Consider the following 20238-nt stretch of genomic DNA (forward strand, 5'->3'; position numbering starts at 1 on the left):
ACATGAGCCATTCTCAGATGTCACCCTGTCCTGTAGGAGGCTGATGGGTGTTTAAGGGGAAAAGTCCCAGAACCAGGTAAGTCTGGGAGACACCACAGGCTTCAGCGTCTTCTCAGATGTCCAGGGTCTTTGGCTCTAGGTTTCTGACATGAAGACCCTGGTTTGACTTCTGTCAGCCACTTCCAACCACATGTGAGCTTCATTCCACCCCGACCCCACCAACACACACACTACGGCTGGTGCTCCCGGAAGTGCTTCACCAGACCCAAAGTGGACAAGGTCCAGAGGGATGCAAGGTCACAGGAGGGGGTGACAGCCAAGGCCAGTATCCAGTCCTGGGCTCCTGGTCTGTCCACCTGGTCACGGCTGCCCCCGCCTGATCCCCTTATTACCAACCAAGTCACAGTCAATACCAACACTTCCGTTTTCCATCAACACTGGGACCAGGTCCCCAGGGGCTCCCTGCAGACTGTCGTGATTGTCCCCATGAGATGCTTTCAGGAGGAACAATAACCCTCCCCTAAAGGCCTTACAGTCGTGTCACTCGTGACCCTCCTACAAGAGACGATGCTCAGCACAGCTCACATCAGGACTGAGTACCCATTATCACGAGGGTCTACAGTGCTTTGTCTCGCGAGCCCCCATATCCTCAAGGGTAAAACAGAGCAAATATTCTAACCTGGAGAACACATTTTGAGGACAGACCTCCAAGGACCTGGTGGACACATGGTCCTGAACAAGCAGACGCTGCCGGCTTTATAGTAGTTCTGAGATGACCACTGGCATCAGCCCGCCCTCCCTCTTCCATCTCATCTTGCTTTCTTATTAACATTTTCTGCTACATCCTCCAAATGCTGGCAATCCAAGTGCCACCAACACGACATCCTGCCACATCATCCCAAGCATTGACCCTGTCAGTCGCTGGCTGAGGCCCCTTTGTTTTTTCAAATACACATGAAGATGTATATGCGACTGTCAGAATCAAACACGTCTCCTCGGGTTCCTCCTAATTGTGCCCTGAGCCAGCCCACAGGCCGCAGCTCACATACAATGGGGCGTCTCTCTCCATTACTCCCTGGTACATGCCCTCCACCCTGTGCCCTCGGCTCTGGCAGCAGCAGAACCCCCAAACCTGCACTTCGGCTCCATGCCTCTGGAAGGAGGCTCCCGCCCCGAGAGACCCACCCTCTGCTCACCAGAGATGATGGAGTCGTTCAGGGCCTCTTCGTCCTGATACAAGAGCAGGTCGTCCTTGAGTTCAGAATTCAGGATCAGGTTCTCCTTATTCTCCTCAGACTCCTTGGCCACAGTCCGCTTACCGTCAGAGGCCCCGTCGAAGCTCCAGGCCTCCTCCCGCTCCTTGCCCCGCTCCACGCTGCACGTCCTCGACAGCCGGACGTCCACGCGCTTCTTCGGGGACCCTTTACTGTCCCTGCCTTGGAAGCTGAATCAGAGATGCAGCACAGGTTATTCACTGTCCCCGTCACCTGGATACCCTGCAAAGTTGACCTGAAGACTTATAACGGGCTTTGCAAAGACGGCCCCCGAGTGTGTGCAACTGATGCTCAGGAAAAGAAGTGCCAGGGGCTCACAGGGCTTTCAGCCCAAGGCTGCTCAGAATGTGTTGCTCTGAATGATGCTGACACGCATGTAACAAAACCTGCTGAGACAGCACCGCCAACGTGCAGATCAAGGATTTCCTAAGAACCAAGCAGGGCATCTTCTTTGCCCAATATTTCTGCCAAGCCACGTACGTATTCTGGTGTCTGTTTTGCCCTCCAATGACTCACTAGTCTTCAGCCTATGAGGCATGTGAGGTCAAGAGTAAGAGTCAGCTTCCGGGCAGGTTACCTGTGCTCTCGCCAGATGAAAATGGGACGCGATCAGAGTCCCCAGACAACATAACGGCTACTTCTCCCTCTCAATCCTCTCGTGTGATGCTCCCACTCGACCCTGGGTCCCTGGACCCTCCAGGGGAAACACAGGGGCTTTTGTGCCTGGTTCTCATGTGTACAATTCCCACCCTATCCCTCTCAGAATGTGGCCACTGAGACCAGCTACCAACCAGCTGCAGAGCCCGGTGCAAAACTGAAAAAGGAAGCACCTTGCTCAACAACTGAGAATTCCAGGATAGTGAGAGCAGAGCTATGAGGCCAGCCTGGACCCATCCCCTGTGACTGCCCCCAGTGAGACTGGCCTTGGATGGGGGGTTCAGGCACACAGGTCCCCCTGCCAGGGGAGGGGCCTCACCTGTCCTGGCGGTGCTTGGTGGCCAGTGCTCTGTGCAGCTCCTCAATGACGCGGCTGGGGGGCAGAGGCCGGTGGACAGTGGTGAGATGAGGAGACCCCGTGGGCGTGGAAAGCTGTCCTCGGAGGGAAGAGTCAGTACTTTTCCCGCCAGAGCCTTGAAAGAGTGTGGCCTGGCCTGGGGCATGAGAAGAACCAGTAAGAAGATAAGTCTTTGGGGTCAGAAATGAGGGGCTTTGCTGAAACACAGGAGCCTGTGAGCAGAGAGGATGCAGGGCTCCAGGCCAGGTGAACTCACTAGCATCCTATCTGAGATGCTGTGCCCAGCTCCCTCCCTGCAAAGACGGAGATGGGTACATCCCTGATCGGTTCCCCTCCATCCTTGGGACCCCTGAGCTGAATGGATGGCAGTGCCCACAGGCCCTTGGCAGGGTCTCAAGCATGGAAAGCCCCCTTCCTATTTCTCTATGACAAACTTGACCTCCTGAAGCCATACTTCCTCTTGCAGAAGCTGGAAGAACTCCCCAAGCTCTATAGCCATTGCTCAGCCTGGACCACCACCATAGCCTCCCTTTGCTTCCCCATCACCCATTCGCGTCTGCCTCCAATCTGCACCTCTCCTTGTGGGAGTCTTCTGATCATGGCTCTCCCATTCTCCTCGGGACAAGATCTGGGCTGATGACAAGTCCCAGGGCCCCACAGGTTGTTCCCAATCATATTTTAATATGCTTCTCTTTTTTTATATAAATTGAAGTATAGTTGATTCGGGCTTCCCTGGTGGCTCAGCAGTAAAGAATCCACCTGCCAATGCAGGAGATGCAGGTTCGATCCCTGGGTCAGGAAGATTCCTGGAGAAGGAAATGGCAACCCACTCCAGTATCCTTGCCTGGAAAATCCCATGGATAGAGGAGCCTGGTGGGCTTCAGTCCACGGGGTTGCAAAAGAGTTGAACACGACTTTGCAACTGAACACTCACACGTAGTTGATTTACAATATTGTGTTAATTTCAGGTGTACAGCTAAGTGATTCAGTTTAATATTGAGACATATTTTGATATGTTTAAAAAATAGGCAACATATTTTAAAAGTGTTAAACGCCATGCGTGTGTGTACTCGGTGGGACTGACCCCATGGACTATCTCCCACCAGGCTCCTCTGCCCTTCCTCCTCCTCTGCTGCCGCCTAGTGGCCACATGTTGAAGCAAACATCGCGCCCCTAAAGGAAATTAAGGCAGAGTCGCCAAAATGCAGACTCAGCTACAAGAGATCCAGGCAGAAGTCCGCAGCAGGTAACCCTCCTGTCCTCTCCCACTCCTAATCCAGAGTTCAGATTCCTCAGCCCTGAGGGGCAGGTGGGAGTCAGAGGAGCTGACCACAGGCCCCTAGGACCCACGATTTAAGACATGGGGAGAGTGGAGGGGTCATGGGAGACAAAATGGGCTGAGGTCTGATCGCATCCAAGCACAATGTGGGAAGAAAGTCTCTAAGCAAATTACACAGGAGCCAGAATAAAGTGGGGGGATGGTGCCTTAGCCAGTGGATTTTCCTTAGCCACTGATTTATGTTTCAGTGGATGGAATGGGGATTACTGCGAAGATAGTAACAAAATACAGGACAGTGTTATTTGCCTCAAAACTTCATCTGTGTGACCACGTCAACCAAGGACTGAACGCTCTGACTCATTCCCAGAGATGCAGGAGGAGGCAGGAGGCAGATAAGGGGGTCACATCACCTGACTGTTCCTTTGATCAGTCACCTGCACTTGCTGAGCACCTGCTGTATGCAGACACTGGGATCTGGGGCTGAGGGCAGAGTTCCCTCCCTAGAAGGGCTGGTCCAGGGATCAAGGGCTGGGCTCCTGGGAGTACCTGGGGCTGGGCAGCTCCTGACAAGTGGTGAGTTGTCATATTATCACTGGCGGTCAGGGATTAGAGTAATGCTGCTGAGCTCTGCAGTCCACTGTCATCTTCATGCCCACTGCCCTCAGAGGCAGTGTAAGGATTTATTCTTAAAAACAATCAGCTCTTTGTTGAAGGGCCTGCTTTTCCTGACAGCAGCAGTGTCTCCTGTTTCCAGCAGTGATGAGACAACATGTACCAAAACTTGAAAAGTCAATGTCTCCATGTCCTGGGATCTTTCAGCCAGGGTGGCCAAAGCTACAGAAGGAGATGCCCTGGGAGGCCTCTGTTTAGCTGGGCTCCCAGCTCTGACCACCACCCTGCAGTCTGGTGTGGATTCCTGGCCTGCTTTGCCAGTTGGAGCGCCCACAGAGGTGAGCAGAGATCAGAAGTGAGACAGAGAGAAAGAAAGGGAGGGGAGACAGGGTTGGGAAGGGAGGAAAGGAACAGAGAGATCGAAAGAGAAGGAGGGGAAGGGAGGTGGAAGAGGGGGTGCCAGAGGTAAAGGGGAGGGAGGGAGAAGGTAAGAAGAAAGAGACAGACACTGACCCAGAAGTAGAGGAGGGCAGTCAGACACCTGAGTACCCAGATAGAAAGGTGTGCTTGCGTCTCCTGCCTTCAGATTCTGGAATAAATCTTTGACAATTGCCCCATGTTTGCTTAAAGAAGCCCAAGCCCCTGCTCCTGTCAACCAAGCTCAACAAGGGCTGCCCTCCCACCTCCAGCTCTGCTCCCCAGGACCTGCCCAGAGCCCCACCCACAGAAGCAAAGGGTGAGAGCCAGTCCACAGTGCGAGCCCAGTCAGGACCGGTGGGAGGCATGGATGGATGAGAGGAAGGAAAGACGGAGGGTGGATGGGTAGATGCTCGCAGACCCACCTGTGACACTTCTTGTGGTTCTGGAGCCTGCCTTGGGCGGTGGGGTGGGCAGCAGCGGGGGGCTTGGGAGCTGGCCCACGGATCTCTCCAGGGGTCTGGGAGGACTGTCCAGGGAGTCGGACCCAGCTAAGGCTTGAGAGGGCTCATCTGTGCTAGGTGGGAGGCTGCCGGCGGTGTCTGCTTCTTCCTCTCTGGACGCTGACGACATATTGGCTGGTTCAAGGGAAAAACAGAGTACACAGACCACTGCTTCTCTGACTGGGGCAGGCGTGAAGACAGTGCGGGGGCTTTGGCTGGGTGGGCTTGTCATCATTGGACAGAGTACAGAGGGGTCACTTCCCATACACACACCATTCCCAGGAAGCTCAAAAATCAGCAGAAACATCAGAAGCAGAGAGAGGAGGGAAGGAAGGGAGAGGGAGACAACTTCAAGAGTGTGGGTGACTCTGTCCCTTTTCCCCCTCAGCTGGTGGCATGAGGCTCCTACCTCACCTGGGGTTGCTGGTCACCAACATAGGCTCTGGAATCAGACCTGAGCTGGCCCTGCACTTTCTCTGTGCCCTTGGATGAGTTACTGACCTCCTGTGTCTCCATTCACCACAGATGACACTGGAGTAACAGCCAGAGTCCCTCCCAGGATCGCTGTGAGGTTTAACCAAGAAGCAACAACGAGATGCATGTCTAGCACATTGCAGACCCTCAAATCCCTGAGCTATTGATTTTCTGTGCCCGGTTTTCCACAGCCCTGCCCTGGGCGAGCCTGAGCTGAGTGGTGAGAGAGAAGCAGGGTATTTAGCTTTGAGGAAGGGTCAGCCAGCCCAGCGTCCCCGATCCCCTCTTCTTCCAGCGGCTGGTCAGGTTCCTCCCACTCCGAGAGCACTGCCTATCCACCCCTGTGCCTTCTCCCCACCCATCAACCCTCTCTTTTCCCCCTTCTCTTTCTCCAGCTCAAGTTCCATCATCCATCCCTCAACCACCATCTCACCAACACCCCTCAGGCCCTATGCCACACTTCCTTTCCACTTAGCTAATTAGGAAAACCCCCATCTCTGGATGCAGCCTCCATCTGTTGGCTCCTGTCACTGTGGAGCACTATAGAAGAAAGACGGTGACACAGGAGCCCCAGTCCTGGCATCTCAGGACCCCTCCCTCTATGCCCTTGGCTCTGCTCCATCCTGCAGTCACTCAGCTTCAGACCTTCTCTGTGTCTCGCCTACCTCCACAGTTTCTTACTCTCTCCCTCCCTTGCAGCCTTACCTCCAGCTTTACAGAGGAAGCTGAGGTCATCAGACCAAGTGGTGCAGGAGAGCTCAAACACAAACCTACCATCCCCAATATACCATTCCTTCTCCCTTGACACAAGAAGAGAGGCAGCCTCCCATCCCCACCTTGGGACCCCAGCCTCCCTACCCTCTCAGACCACATCCCAGGTGCCAAGCCCTGGGCAAGGCATTGCCCCACATCCTGTAATTTCATCTTTGCAACCACCTATGAGAGAAGATCCTAACTCCCTCTGCAAAGCTGGCCCCAAAGTCTCTGTGAAGGATTCACCCATCAGTCAGGGAGTATTCCTAACAGGGAGGGGTGCTGTCCATGGTGCTGATTGAGGCAAACCTGATCCTGTCCTCACAAATCTCTGAAACTATAGAAGGGACACTGCACATCCCATACACCCCACTGTCATCACCGTTTCCATTTTCGCATTGTCCCCGTTGGAAGCTGAAGGCCTCGCTGGCCAGACCTTCTCCCTTGTGAAGCTCATGGAGACGCAGAAGGGCTGGGCCTCCCAAATCCTGATGATCAAGATCTGAGAAAAGAAACGTCCCCTTCCCACTCACTGCAGAGTGTCAGTCAGGTTTGTATCACTGAGAACAGCCATTATAGCATCATCCTCACTTTATGTCCTGTATGGACATGCACGCAAAAACACTATGGTTTTATTATTATTACATCTGCCTTATTTAGCTTTTAACTTGAATTTTTTTTAATTGGAGGAAAAATGCTTTATAATGTTGTCTTGGTTTCTGCCATACAACAATGTGGTTCAGTCACAATTTTTTATATATATATATATATATATATATATATATATATATCTCCCCTCCCTGTTGAACCTACCTTCCCCACCATCCCACCCCTGTAAGTCATCACAGAGAGCCAGGCCAGGCATCCTGTGTTATACAGCAGCTTCCCACTAGCTATCTGGGCTTCCCTAACGGTCCAGCAATAAAGAATCTGCCTGCCAATGCAGGAGATGTGAGTTGGATCCCTGGGCAGAGAAGATCCCCTGGAGGAGGAAATGGCAACCCACTCCAGTATTCTTGCCTGGAGAATTCCATGGAGAGAGGAGACTGGCAGACTACAGTCCATGGTGTTGCAAAGAGCAGGACGTGACTGGGCACGCATGCACACTCAGCACTGCTTGTCTATTTTGCACATCATAGTGTACACATGTCAGTGCTACTTGCTCAACTTGCCCCACCCCTCCTTCCCCTGCTGTGTCCACAACTCCATTCTCTACTTCTGCATCTCCATTCCTTCCCTGCAAATAGGCTCATCAGTACCGTTTTTCTAGATTGTGTGTGTGTGTATATACACACACATACATTAATACATAATATTTGTTTTTCTCTGACTGTACTTCACGCTGTATAATAGGCTCTAGGGTCATCCACCACACTGCAACTGACTCAGTAAAACTGTCCTCAAAAGTATGATTTGTTCATAGAATTTTTTTTAAGACTCCTAGACTTCAAGACTATTGTTATATCCTATGAACTGTTACCTGTTACTTCGAAGAGTCTACAATTCTGATTGTTTTAGTGAAAAAGGTTTGCAAAAATATGAAAACACATTTTCTGCTTCTGGGTAAAAACAGACATGTGGTTTCCTGTTGAGCCAGAGGCAAGTGAGAACCATCCCTTTTCTCCACGTGGGCAGCAGCCCTGTGACTGTGTTGGGTCTCCTGGTCTGTGTAAATCAGCGCAGGGCAGTGGACCCCGATCCCTGGGCGGCCATGCTCCTGGCCCAGGCCCTCAGCGGCCGTGCTTGCAGATGGAAGCACCAGCAGATGGGCTGGCATGAGCTTGAAGGACTAGTTCCAAGCTTGGTTCCTACCCTCTGAGCACCCAGCATGCTCCCCATGTCATGGTTTCAGGGGAGACAGGTGACAGAGGAATGACTCGCCTGACCTGAGGCCCCCAACTCTCTCACATCCATCCTTCTCCTCTGTTGTGATCGACTTATTCAAGAAGTGTGACCTTGGTCTCCAATCGCTAAACCTCAGTTTCCTCATCGGTATAAAACACCCGCTTCTGCCCACCACCAGGCAGGGAGGGAGACTTCCATGAGATCACAGAGCAGTTGTTAGAAGCTATTCAGCACTTTGGACAGTTACAAGCCACTCTGCCAGGGAGAAAAACATTTTGGAACAGCAGCCATGGACTCCATCCACCAGATGCTGTGAGACAACCAGACTGTTTCCAGACGCTGCCCAGTGTCCCCTCCAGAGGGATGCCCAAGGCTGAGGGGCCCTGCTTGAGGCAGACACTACTCAGACTTCCGCGGAGATGCTCTGTGGGGTCTTATGGAGAGGGCGGCCCCTCAAGACCCACAGCTGTTTGATATTAAGTCCCCTGGGTCCTGTCACCACGGAAACTCCAATGGGCCAGTTTCTCCCTCTGGGCCTTGGTCTCCTCACTGAGACCTGAAGTATGGACAAGGTGACCCCAAGGTGACCCCTTGGGAGGGTCACCAAGAGAAAGGTTAGCAAGGAGACAGAGCAGCCCAGGGTCAGGGTCCCCACACCCTTGTTGGCCAGAACAGGTCCACTTGGCTGTCTCAGCACAGTCCTCCCACCTCTGTGGCTCCTGGACACCATGTCCCCTGGTGCCCTCCTGCCGCACTGGCCTCACCTGCTCACCCCCTCTCAGGCTCCTCCAGACTGCCCCAGCCCTAAGCCCTCAGTCCTCTTCTCCTTAACTCACTCTCTCTTCTAATTCTCTCCTCCAGTCCTCTGGCTTCAGAATCCATCCCATCTCTGTCGACCCTTGACCCTTTCCCAGCGCTCCAGACTCATCCATTATTAGCCACTGTGACACCTGTGTCTGGAGGTCAACATCAAAATGAAACACAGGCAAACCCATCTCCTGATTTCCCAGGAGAAACCACCCCCCGCAACTCCCTCTTCTCTCTCACTTATCCATCCATCCATCTCACAAGTGTCTTTGCCGAGGCACCCTCCTAGGAGCTGTGGACAATGACACTGATCGAGACAGAAGCCCACCTTCACCAGACTCAGTTCATGGTCCCCCAGCCCCCAGCTGTCCAGCCAGACTAGACACAATGCTCCATCCCTCTTCTGTCCTCCTCACCATCCAATTCATGAACACATCCTGGGCACACTACTTCCAAAATAGGTCTCAGAAATAGTCCTCTCAGTGCCAGCCACTCCAGCTTCTGCCTGGGCCTCAGCAGTGGCCTTCAAGCTCCTGTTCTCCAGCCCACGATGCTCCAAATCCAGTCTCTAAACAAAAGGGTGGCAAACTGTTGTATAAAGGGCTTTGGCTTTGCAGGTTATAAGGTCTCAGGAAAGGCAACCCATTCCAGTATTCTTGCCTGGAGAATCCCATAGACAGAGGAGCCTGGTGGGTTACAGGGCTACAGTACATAGGGTTGCAAAGAGTTGGACAAGACTGAGTGACTAACACTTTCATATCATGGCCCAAATCTATTGTCTAAAATAGGGGCAGTAAACTTCTCTGTAAAGGGCTCAGCTTTACAGCTTATAAGGTCTCTGTTGGTGCAGAAAACTCTGCTGGCGGACACAAAGAGCAAACTCCCCTGGCCGCCCACCCAAGTGGATGTGGGGCCACCTGTCACCTCAGTGTTGCCCAGTAGACCTTTCTCAGATGATGGAAATGCTTCTGCTTTCTCTGTTACAGCAGCCACGCTGGCCAGTGAGCACCTGACCAGTGGCTGATGGAACAGGAGAGCTGGATTTTTAAATTGTTTTTGGTTTAAATTAATATAAATCACCACGAAGCTAGTGGACAGGGTGGCTCTGGATTTCTGGGAATCAGTGGCCACAGCCCTTCAACCAGAGAGATCTCAGGGTAAGCTTCCAGCAGACCTGTGGAGGTCTCCTCACCCCACCAGCCCAAGGTGGAATGTGGGTCCCCCAATGTGCTCTTAGGGATCTGGGACTCAACACACCAGGCACTTGCACCCCTAACCTCCTGTGATTCTCTCCTCAAAACTCATCACACATTGAGCCCTCACACCCCAACCAGTCTGAAGGGTCCTAGTCTGGGGAACTGGTATCTCAGCACCTCCTCTCTAAATCAGCATCTTCCTTCGCACCCCGTGTGAACGTGTAGCTACCACTGTATTCCAGAATACTGTGACCCTGAAACATTAACATCTCAAGTACTGTGTTGAACTTTTTTTTTTTTTTTTTTAATGTAAAAGCAGACGTCAGCTTTGCATGTTCGCCGCATTTGGAATTCCACCCTCAGGGTGTCCCTTCCTGCCCTGACCAGCAGAGGTCGCTGCTCACCCACTGAGCTACAAGCCAAAGTCCTGCCTGGGACATACTGGTGGTTCGGGGGGCTTGCTTTATAACCTGTTATCACCCACCAGAGACGATCTGAGACTGAGACAGACCAGTCTGAGAGGAGGACTGGGTGGGCTGGGGGGACACCTGCCGTGGTCAGTTTCACCGAACCCCAGTGACACCCAGCATGCTTGGACATGGGCGAGGAGACTGGCCAACTCCCAGAAAAGAGGTTCTACAGCTCGGGCCAAGCAGTGCACATCGGTGACGTACGGACACCTGCTGAGAGGCTGGTGTTGGGTACAGGGAGGGTGCTGTCTCTGCCTGGTCCCCAGGTTCACGGTGCCAGCCCACGAGCTGATTGTACAGACAAAGGCAGGCTGGGTCTGACCTGTAGCCAGCAATCTGCTGACCCTCTTCTAGATGACAGAACCACCCACATTCCAGAACATGCCAGAAGCACAGCAAAGTCTGGCTATAGTTGGGGCTGTCGAATGTTAAGAGCATGTCTGCGAATCAAATCCCAGCTTCACCACTGATGTGAAGGCTCTGCGGCCTCAGGGAAGTGACTTAATCTCTCTGGTCCATCTTAAAAAAATGGGGGACTTCCCTACAGCTGACTCAGGCTGGTGTTTGGCAGAAACCAACACAATATTGTAAAGCAGTTATCCTTCGATTAAAAATAAGTAAATTTAATTTTTACAAAATGGGGGCCTTCCCTGGTAGTAAAATGAGAAAAGATTCTCCTTGTAATGCAGAGGATGCAGGTTCGACCCCTGGTCAGGGACCTGAGAGCTCACATGTCGCAGGGCAACTAAGCCTGTGCACCCCAACTACTGAGCCGTGAACCCTGGAGCCTCTGCAATGAGAAGCCGCTGCAAGGAGAAGCCCCAGCACTGCAACTGGAGAGTAGCCCCGACTCACCACAAACAGAGAAAAACCTGAATACAGACATGAAGACTCAGCGCAACCAAAAATAAAATAAAATTTTTAAAAATGGGGCTAAGATAATCCAGCACACAGAGAACATGCTCACTGAATGCCACTTTTCCTCTAAATTCGTGTACTTCTGGAACACCAGCGCTCAGCCCCAGTCCCACAGAATCCTGTCCCACCTAACATCAAAACAACGGGTCCTCCTGGGGTTTTTGGAGAATGTTCTATGGCTGATGCCACACCATCCACACAAAACCAGGAATCACCCCAAACACAAAAGCCCAAAGCCAACCCAAATCACTGAATCCAATCTTCTCAGCTCCCAGCCACAGTGACTGTGTGGGAACAAGGGTCCAGGGGGCGTGGACTTTGATGGCTGAAAAGCAGCTAGCTACACGCGTAGATTTTTGCGAATGCTCCCGAGTTTTAAGCCCAGGCAATGTTGGAAGTGGCGAGTTTCAGGTCTCTGCATTAGATTTCAATCCACTCATTGAATGGGGCTTTGCTCAAGGTCAGGCTTCCAGAAGAGACTGGAGCTGCAGTCCTGGTCCGTGTTCTCGGTGCAAGGTTTGTGACCTACAGGGCTGCCAGAGACCCAGGGGAGTCCCCATTCAAAGCAAAACTCAGGTGCACCCACACCCCCAAACACGTGCGCTGTTCGTGTCAGGGCTTCTGGGGGGCGTTGGCAAGCAACCCAACAACCAGGAGTTACTGCATCACCGTCTCCCAAAGGGCTGCTTTTCCATAATGTATGTGTGTGCTCGGCTGTGTCTCTTTGTGACCCCATGGACTGTAGCCCACCAGGTTCCTCTGTCCACGGGGCTCTCCAGGCAAGAATAGTGGAGTGGGTTGCCATTCCTTTCTCCAGGGGATCTTCCCAACTCAGGGGCTGAACCCACATCTCTTACGTCTTCTGCATCGGCAGGCGGATTCTTTACCACTAGCGCCACCACAATGACGACGACAAAAGTGATGATGACGATAAAGGTGACGATGATAACCCCTGGCAGCGGCAGCAAACGCTGGGTGAGCGCTCAGTGTGAGCGACAACTGAGCCGAGTGGTTTCACTTTAGCAACCCCAAGAAGTGTGTGCCACATGACCCCCATCTATGGTTGGCAACACAGGTTCAGAGAGGATAAATGACTTGTCCACAGCCACACAGCTTGGTGAGGAATTCAGTCACATCTCAAACCCAGGTCAGGCTGATGTCAAAGACATTGCTCTCAAGTTTCTAGTTCTATCCCCTTGGAGCTTCCCTGGTGGCTCAAAGGTAAAGAATCTGCCTGCAGTGCAGGAGACATGGGCTTGATCCCCGGGTAGGAAAGATCCCCTGGAGTAGGAAATGGCAACCCATTCTAGTACTCTTGCCTGGAGAAGTCCATGGATAGAGGAGTCTGGCGCGCTATAGTCCACAGGGTCACAAAGAGTCAGACACGACTGAGCAACTAAAACAAAACAACCCTTGGATGAGTTACCTGTGCACCCCCTTCTCATCAACAAGTGGAAGGGGGCGACAGCATCAGTCATCTGGGTGTTCTTCCAGGGTTCCACGTGCCAACATACGTGACCGCACTTAGAACGGCGTCATGCACACAAGCAGCCAAGCGCGTTGGCTCTTCTGGTCACCAGCGTAACGATAGAGATCAGTAGCTGCTGATACGCTGACCACACCTCAAAGGAATGAACCAGCCCTGCTGCCTCTAAGGACAGCCTTCCACCAAGGCTGCTGCCCAGCGCAGGCCAGGACCCTCATCCTACCCAGGTCAACAGTCATCCCCAGAGCAGCTCAACCCCAGCGTCCAGTCAATACCTGCATCGTCTGCATGGTTATCCGAGGCCAGCGGCTCATCTGGGGAGGCCTGGTCTGTCCCTGTGGCCAAAGGGCTTCCCGGCGGCGCTTCCTCTGAAGTCAGCGGCTCCTGCCGGGGTGTGGAGGGTTCGCTCTGTGCAGCACGGGGCTCTCCGTCGGGACTGCATGCTTTGTTCTCAGCATCTGCAAGAATGTCAGCTGTCAGCCGAGCCTGACTCCCTTCCTACCGGCTCGCATTCATACAAGGTGACTTCCTGGAAGAACGCCATCCCAGGCTGGGGTGGTACCCTGCATTGATCCCACACACCCTGGGAATTCTTCTCCATCTCCACTGTCTTCCTAGGGCAGCACCAAGCATCACAGCACACCTGCCCCGGCCTCTGCCTGTACCACTTCCAACCCACATCTGAGCCTCTGTGGTGTCCCTGTCCCATCAGCCAAGGCCACCCACACAGGTGATGACAAGCGCTGATTGCTGTCCATCCCCAAGGTGCTAGGTTGTACCATTGTGGCTATAAATAACCTTCCATTTCAGCACCCACTTCCCACCATTTGGTCCCCAACACACAAATGCTTCTCATATGTCAGATCTGACATTGTGCCAACCCCGGAAATCAGGAGGTTAACAAGACAATCCTTACCCACCTCCCACAGGAGGCTTAAACTCTGGGCAGCCACACATGGCATCACCAGCCCAGAAACAGGGCACAGCCCAGGGCTGAGCAGGAATCAGGGAGTCCTTGGTCGAGACAGTGGCCATCCCAGGACGCAGGATACCAGACTCCTAGCAGGACACCTCAAGAAGGATCAGCACCGCCCCTTGCTTGGGGCTCAGTGGCTGGAGGCTTTAAGGGTCTGGCCCTTGCCTGGTTGATCGCCCCCATGGGGTCATATCAGCGTTGAGGGGCTTGATGCTCTGGAGCATAATGACTGACTGGTCCAGGTATAAGAACCACACAGCACAGGTCCAGGCTGGAGGCTCAGCCAGTCAATCATGGTCAGCTCTGATATGCAGCTCCTAGCTCTGGGCTCGCAGCACCCACACGGCCCCCTGCACAACCTAATCCCTAGAGCTGGTTCATCCAGGCCACCATGGGGCTGGGTGTCAGTGTAATCTGTGCACATCCACATGGCTGGCCTGCTCAGCACAGTGCGGGGAGGGGTGGGGCAGCCTGGCTAGGAGAACACGCAGGTGGGTAGAGGGGAGGAGAGGTTGATTTCAGAGCCAGAGGTCCGCTGCCCACGTCAGTCCCAATTCTTACCTGCTGTCAGATGGCAGTGCCCCTTCCATTCCCCAGGTGTCCCAGTGGGACAAAAAGCATAAGGTTTCCCTCTCCACTGCCCCTAGTTCCTGTGCCCAGGCAGCAAACGGCTCCAGCCCCCAACTTCCACTTCTGTAGAATGGGGCTAATAACTCCTTGCTTCAGAGAAGTCAGTGCAAGGATTCAGTGAAGTACTGTCTATAAAGAGTCTGACATAAAGCAGACACCATGCACAGGCTTTCGTTACCCTCATTGCTGTTGTTGAAGGGGACGAGGGAGAGGATGACAAGGGCGATGGTCTGACCACTTGGCCTGGGCCCCCCTGCCCACGTGCTATCAACAGGCTCCCTGAACAGAGCCCTCCCCAACCCAGGCCGGGTCTGTGACGAGACCCTGGAGGGACATACGCTTGTCATCACTGTTGTTCATGTTCCCTCTGCTGCATGTCCCCTCGGGGGAGGTGGGTGGAGAGGGCAGAAAAGACAGAAGTCTGAAGATCTGGGGCCCATAAGATGCCATCTGTGCAGCCACGTCACCCGGCTGGGGGCAGGATCCAGACCAGGTACTGGTGACCCTTCCCCAGAAAAGAGAAGCGGCCAGTATTTGTATTTTAGACTCTCTGGGCCACAGGCCACAAGATCCATGCTCCATACTCCTTTTTTATTTTTACAAAAATCCTTTAAGTTTAAAACCATTCTAAGCTCAAGGGGCTTTACAAAAACAGATCATCAGCCAGATCTGACCAGCAGTCAACCAACTCCACCCCAGGAAAAGACCAAGACACAAGCCAAGAGAACCTGCCCAGTGGACACAATTAGAGGTCACCAAGCTCAGAACTACAGCATCTCGGACCCTCTCTCATGACTAGTGTACACACACCTGACCCACAGCTGTGACAGTCCCTGCTACCAGCTTACCTGTCCATTGGTTACAGGTGACAGCCAGCACTGACTGAGGCTTTGCGGGGCTGTAGGCGCTCTGCTGGCACCAGCTTACCTGAGCATCATAGCCCCCCACCCCTTAAGGTCCTTTATAGATGGGGACCCCAAATTTTAGAAGCTGTGGCTCATTTGCCACTGGTGATGATCCCTGCTAATAATAAAGGTATCTCCATCCTCATCAATAAAATGGTCAGAACGCTGAACCTGAAAGAGACCCAAAGGTCCCCACCCTCCACAGGGCTCAAGAAATGCTGCACCCCAACACACGGTTCTGGGGTTCCTCCACCTGCTTCTATGGCTTAGCAGGCTTGCATGACTCTTTTGGGCTGTGCTCAGAGCTCCGGCTCATAATCATGTTCAATGAAAAGTTACAGTTCTCAAAATAGCCCGGGTGGCAGGGTCGTTGCTAAGCAACGCTGGGGGGTGGGGAAGCTGCGGGCAGCTGGTCCCCTGCTCCCCTCACTGTACGTCGGTGCTCTGTCCCCGCCAGGCCCTTCCAAGGGCAGCAGAGAGGAGCACGAGCCGGGGTCATTCACAGAGCAACCATGGAGAGAGGGGACACACCACAAACATGCAACACACACCGTGCAAGCACACGCATGCATGCACACACACAGCCCCCGGCGTTCCTGCCAGACCTGACTTGACACTGCCAACTGCCCCAAGGAGAAGGACCTCGTGGTCTCTCGGGTCACTTGAACACAGCACAGCAGTAACCACCACCTCCTTCTCAGACCACTGATGCAGAATGAAACTCCTTAAATTATTTAAGACAAAGCCAAGAGGATGCACAGGAGATCGGGGAATGTCACTCAGGAGCAGACAGAGCAACTGGACAGAGAAGTGGGGGTACTCCTGTCCTTACTCAATATGCTTGGACCAGGGAACCCCGTGTGGGGCCAGGATGCCGGCCAGCCCTTGCCTGACACAGACACGTCACCAGCCAAAGCAGTGAAGGCAGAGTGAGGGAAAGGTCAGCTCCTCACCCAGGCGGACCCGGTCCCATCTCACGAGTCTCCTAGCAATGCCAACAGGGTCCTTCCTGGATCCGGCAGCTTCTTAGAGCTTCAGGAACCAAGGCGAGCTCAGAGGGGTTCATACAAAGCATGAGTTCACAGTATCACAAAATAACACACCACCCCCCTCACGAGGAGCGGGGAGGGCAAACCCACTCGCTGGACATAGGCTCGTCTCGGGGATGCACAGGCAACCCCTGCAGGCCCGTCGACAGCCAGCTCATGCTGCCGTGATCCAATTGCCTTGTGGGCAAACTCTGGAGCTGGCGGCACGTCCATGTACACGTGAGTGCACACCTGTGCAGGGCAGAGGCCCTTCCTGGGTTTGCCTGGCCAAGGGGGTCCCAGTACAAGTTCCCGGGGCTGTGAAGGACTCCAGCCACTCGGGGCCCCTGGGTCACTATCACAGGCTCACCTGATGTCGCAGGTACCCCCCAGTGTGAAGTCCAGGCTGGGGTGGGGGCGGCTGGCCACAGGGGGCACTTCTGGCTACAAAGCTCCTGGCTACTACCAGCCCAGGTGGGCGGGTGGGGTGGGGAAGGCCATCTCTGAATTGTGTGGGAGGTGGATGGTTCAACGCGCAAGGCCACAGATTCTTATCCATCCAGCAGGAACCATGCTGTCCCAGCTGCAGGACAAATTAGGGACAGACCAGGCCTGACCAAGAGCTGGACCTCACCTGCAGTGGGTACAGGCATTTTCTGAACAAGCGCAGGACTGAAACAATTGGCCCAACAGGCATTTACCCCAGGAGGCTGCAGCCAAACATCCTCAGGTCTCCTCTCATCACTGTGTGTTCATTACACAGTCAGCACAGAGTATAAGGGGTACGAGTGGGTACTCAGCCCACATCCCTGCCCCCTCTCCCTGACCCGGGTCCCTTCCTGGGGCAACCCTTACTGCCCGACTTCTCACACACACCCCCAACCAGTGACACGCCCCCAACCAGCAATGCCCCCCAGCAGCACCCCAGCAGGCTCACCCCAGACTCTGCCCACTCTCCCTGTGGCTTCCTGGGCCCCCGTGGCCCCGGAGGAGCCTGTCACCCAGCCGCTTCCTGGGGAGTCTTGTTCTCTTGCCTCTGTCCACGTTGAAGGAAGAGGCAGGAGGGCGCTAGGCCCTGTGAGATGCCAGACTCTCTCCCTTTCCCCATTCCTGACCTCCCCACTTCCCCACCCACCTTCTCTCAGCAGCTCCTTCTTGAGGTGCCTGCTCCCTTCCCCTGTGGGGTCCTGCACGGGCTGCTCCATGGGGCTGGAAGACGCTACCCGATTCCCTATTGCTCTTGCGTCTCACCCTTGGCAGCACCAACATTAGAGCCAGCTGGGGAGGTTTATAAAGCAGGGCGCCTAAGCCCCGCCCCCAGCGCCTTGGCCAGCAGGGCTCCCAGGTGACCCTAATTGTAGCAAGTTCGAGAAGCAGCCTGTTGACTCCCGCCACCTTTGGCCCCTCCAGCATCAGCCCCGCTCACGTTCTCCATGAGCTCCGTGCCTCTCCTTCAGCACACTCAGCTCAGCTGTGACTGTATGCTGACCTGTGGGATTACCCAATCTTTGTTCCCCACCAGACTGTCGGGCTCTCCGGTAGCTTGAACAGTAAAGCATCCTCCCGCTAATGCACGGAGACCCGGGTTCAATCTCTGGGCTGGGAAGATCCCCAGGAGGAGAACACGGAAACCCACTCCAGTATTCTTGCTTGGAGAATCCCATGGACAGAGGAGACTGGAGGGCTACAGTCCACGGGGTCACAAAGAGTCGGACACGACTGTACAACTGAACAACAATAAATTTAAAACAGTCCAGATTCCCATCTCGGCAATGACATTCTCCTAAATCTGAGACACAGACTAGACCGTTTAGCATCTGAAAGTCCCAGGATTTGATACCAACCCCCCCCTTTTTTCTTGTACCAGGCAAAGTTGGATTTTTAGCACTAATTTCCCATGCAGTTTTCCCTGAAAACAGTATCATCAAACTACTTTTCTTCTTAAATCCAAAGAAGAGAGAGGATATGAGGAGCCTGCCTGAAGCAGACCATCTAATAATCTGGGTTCACTGACTCCATGGGCTCCCTTCCTATTTCCTGATGCCTGGGCCAAATTACCAAGACACTAGGAATATCTTAGTGTCTTATCTTAGTATATATCTTAATATCTTATGGAGATAGGAATTCCATTTAGTCACGTGTCCTTGGGGGATCTAGCTCCGTGAGGCTGAATTCTTTCAATCAAGGGGGCAAGAACTTGGTTCAGCTCCAGAGACACTGGTAAACAGCAGTGAGGTTTTCTGAGACCCCCTTTTCCTACTCTCGCCAAGCTTCAGGGAACTAGAAAGCAAGAAGCTTAAGGTCAGAATCCAAGTCCTATGCCTCACACTATCACCAAAGGAGGAAGATAGGGAAAATCAAGCATTCTGTAAATTAGTTGTGATGGTGATAAAACCAGGTGTTTCTCAAAGACGCAAACACAGGCAACCACACAGATGCCATGCTGAGTACTGTCTCTGGATCAGAGACTGAACAGTATCGGGGCCCTGCCTCTGGCTGCATGACCCAGGGCAGCCACCTCCCAGGTACTTCCGTTCCTCATCTGGAGACAGGGGTACCACCACACCCAGTCCCGAGGATGCTGCGAGGACCAAAGGATGAAGGTGAACCCAGCATAGCAGTGGGTGTACAGTCGACACTTAAGAAATGGCAGCTGCAGTTCTAAGTCGTCGTGGGGAACGAAGACTCAACAAATCAAGGATTAAACTACAAATGTGAAGAAACAAAAGTCACCGCTACAACTCCAGAGGAATCGGGACAAACCACTAACTCCATCCACACCTGGCTGGGGTGGGAAGCAACCCCTCGTTCCCCAGGGCAAGTGGGTGCGCTCAGCTCAAGCCCCGGGAGTGGTTGACTCCTACACTCACAGAGGGGTCCTCAGGGGCAGGGGCTGAGCCATGGGTCCTGACTTGGAAAACTTCTCTAACCACAGAGAATCCAGTGCAGCCGCCATATCCGGACAACAGACTCCTGGGACACTCCACCCTGAGGGACTTGCTGGGCCCTCATGAGACCCCCAGCTCTGTGTTCCCGGGCCCAGCCTTGCCCAGCCCCACTTACCTTGCTCCATCATCTCCAGCAGCCCCTTCTTGATGAGGTCCTCCCGGCCCTGCCTGCCGGCCATCTTCTTCTCCAAGGCTGCACGAAATACAAACATCAGGTGAGTCCCAGGCTGCGCATCTCAGGCCCCACCTGGAGCCTCGGCCAAGGCCACCTCCAGTTCGGGAAGAGAGCAGTAAAGCAACAGGTGACCGTGGGTCAGGGGGCTACCAGGCAGGGGTGCGGTCAGGAACCCAAGCTCCCTTACCAAGCAGTGTGCTGATCGTGTACGGGAAAGCCGGGCCTTGGGGAGGCGAATGAATTCTGTTTAAGGCAGTGGTTTCCTGGCTCATCTGAGAAGCGATGCCCCAAACACCGCCCTCTAAGTTCTCACTGGCTGTTCCTTGGCCGTATTCGCCTTCACTTACCAACCCAGGGCCCTGTTCCCTCTCTGCCCTCGATGCTCTGGGGTGCATGTCTGTGGTTTTATACATCTTGGCTGCCCTTTGTCTGTTCACAGATCAGCCTTCTGCACAACTGCCCCACTGGAGGCTCCTCCAGTGAATCCCAGGTTCACCCTTTCAAAGACTGTGCCAGTCAAATAGGAA

General features: G+C 53.7%; 1 protein-coding gene across 5 annotated transcripts in view; it reads right to left on the reverse strand.

Moving 5' to 3' along the window:
* Positions 1-20238, reverse strand: part of PHACTR3 (phosphatase and actin regulator 3) — a 206068-nt gene that overhangs the window by 63717 nt on the left and 122113 nt on the right. For all 5 annotated transcript variants that reach the window (XM_061437008.1, XM_061437007.1, XM_061437011.1 and 2 more), the window contains exons 3-7: positions 19652-19729; positions 13325-13507; positions 5023-5235; positions 2251-2425; positions 1197-1444 (exon numbers count right to left, since the gene is read on the reverse strand). In XM_061437008.1, the coding sequence (XP_061292992.1) occupies positions 1197-1444; positions 2251-2425; positions 5023-5235; positions 13325-13507; positions 19652-19729 (897 nt within the window). The remainder of the gene's footprint in view (positions 1-1196; positions 1445-2250; positions 2426-5022; positions 5236-13324; positions 13508-19651; positions 19730-20238) is intronic.

The sequence above is a fragment of the Bos javanicus genome, chromosome 13 (genome assembly GCF_032452875.1).
Source record: "Bos javanicus breed banteng chromosome 13, ARS-OSU_banteng_1.0, whole genome shotgun sequence".
In the NCBI taxonomy this organism is placed as follows: Eukaryota; Metazoa; Chordata; class Mammalia; order Artiodactyla; family Bovidae; genus Bos; species Bos javanicus.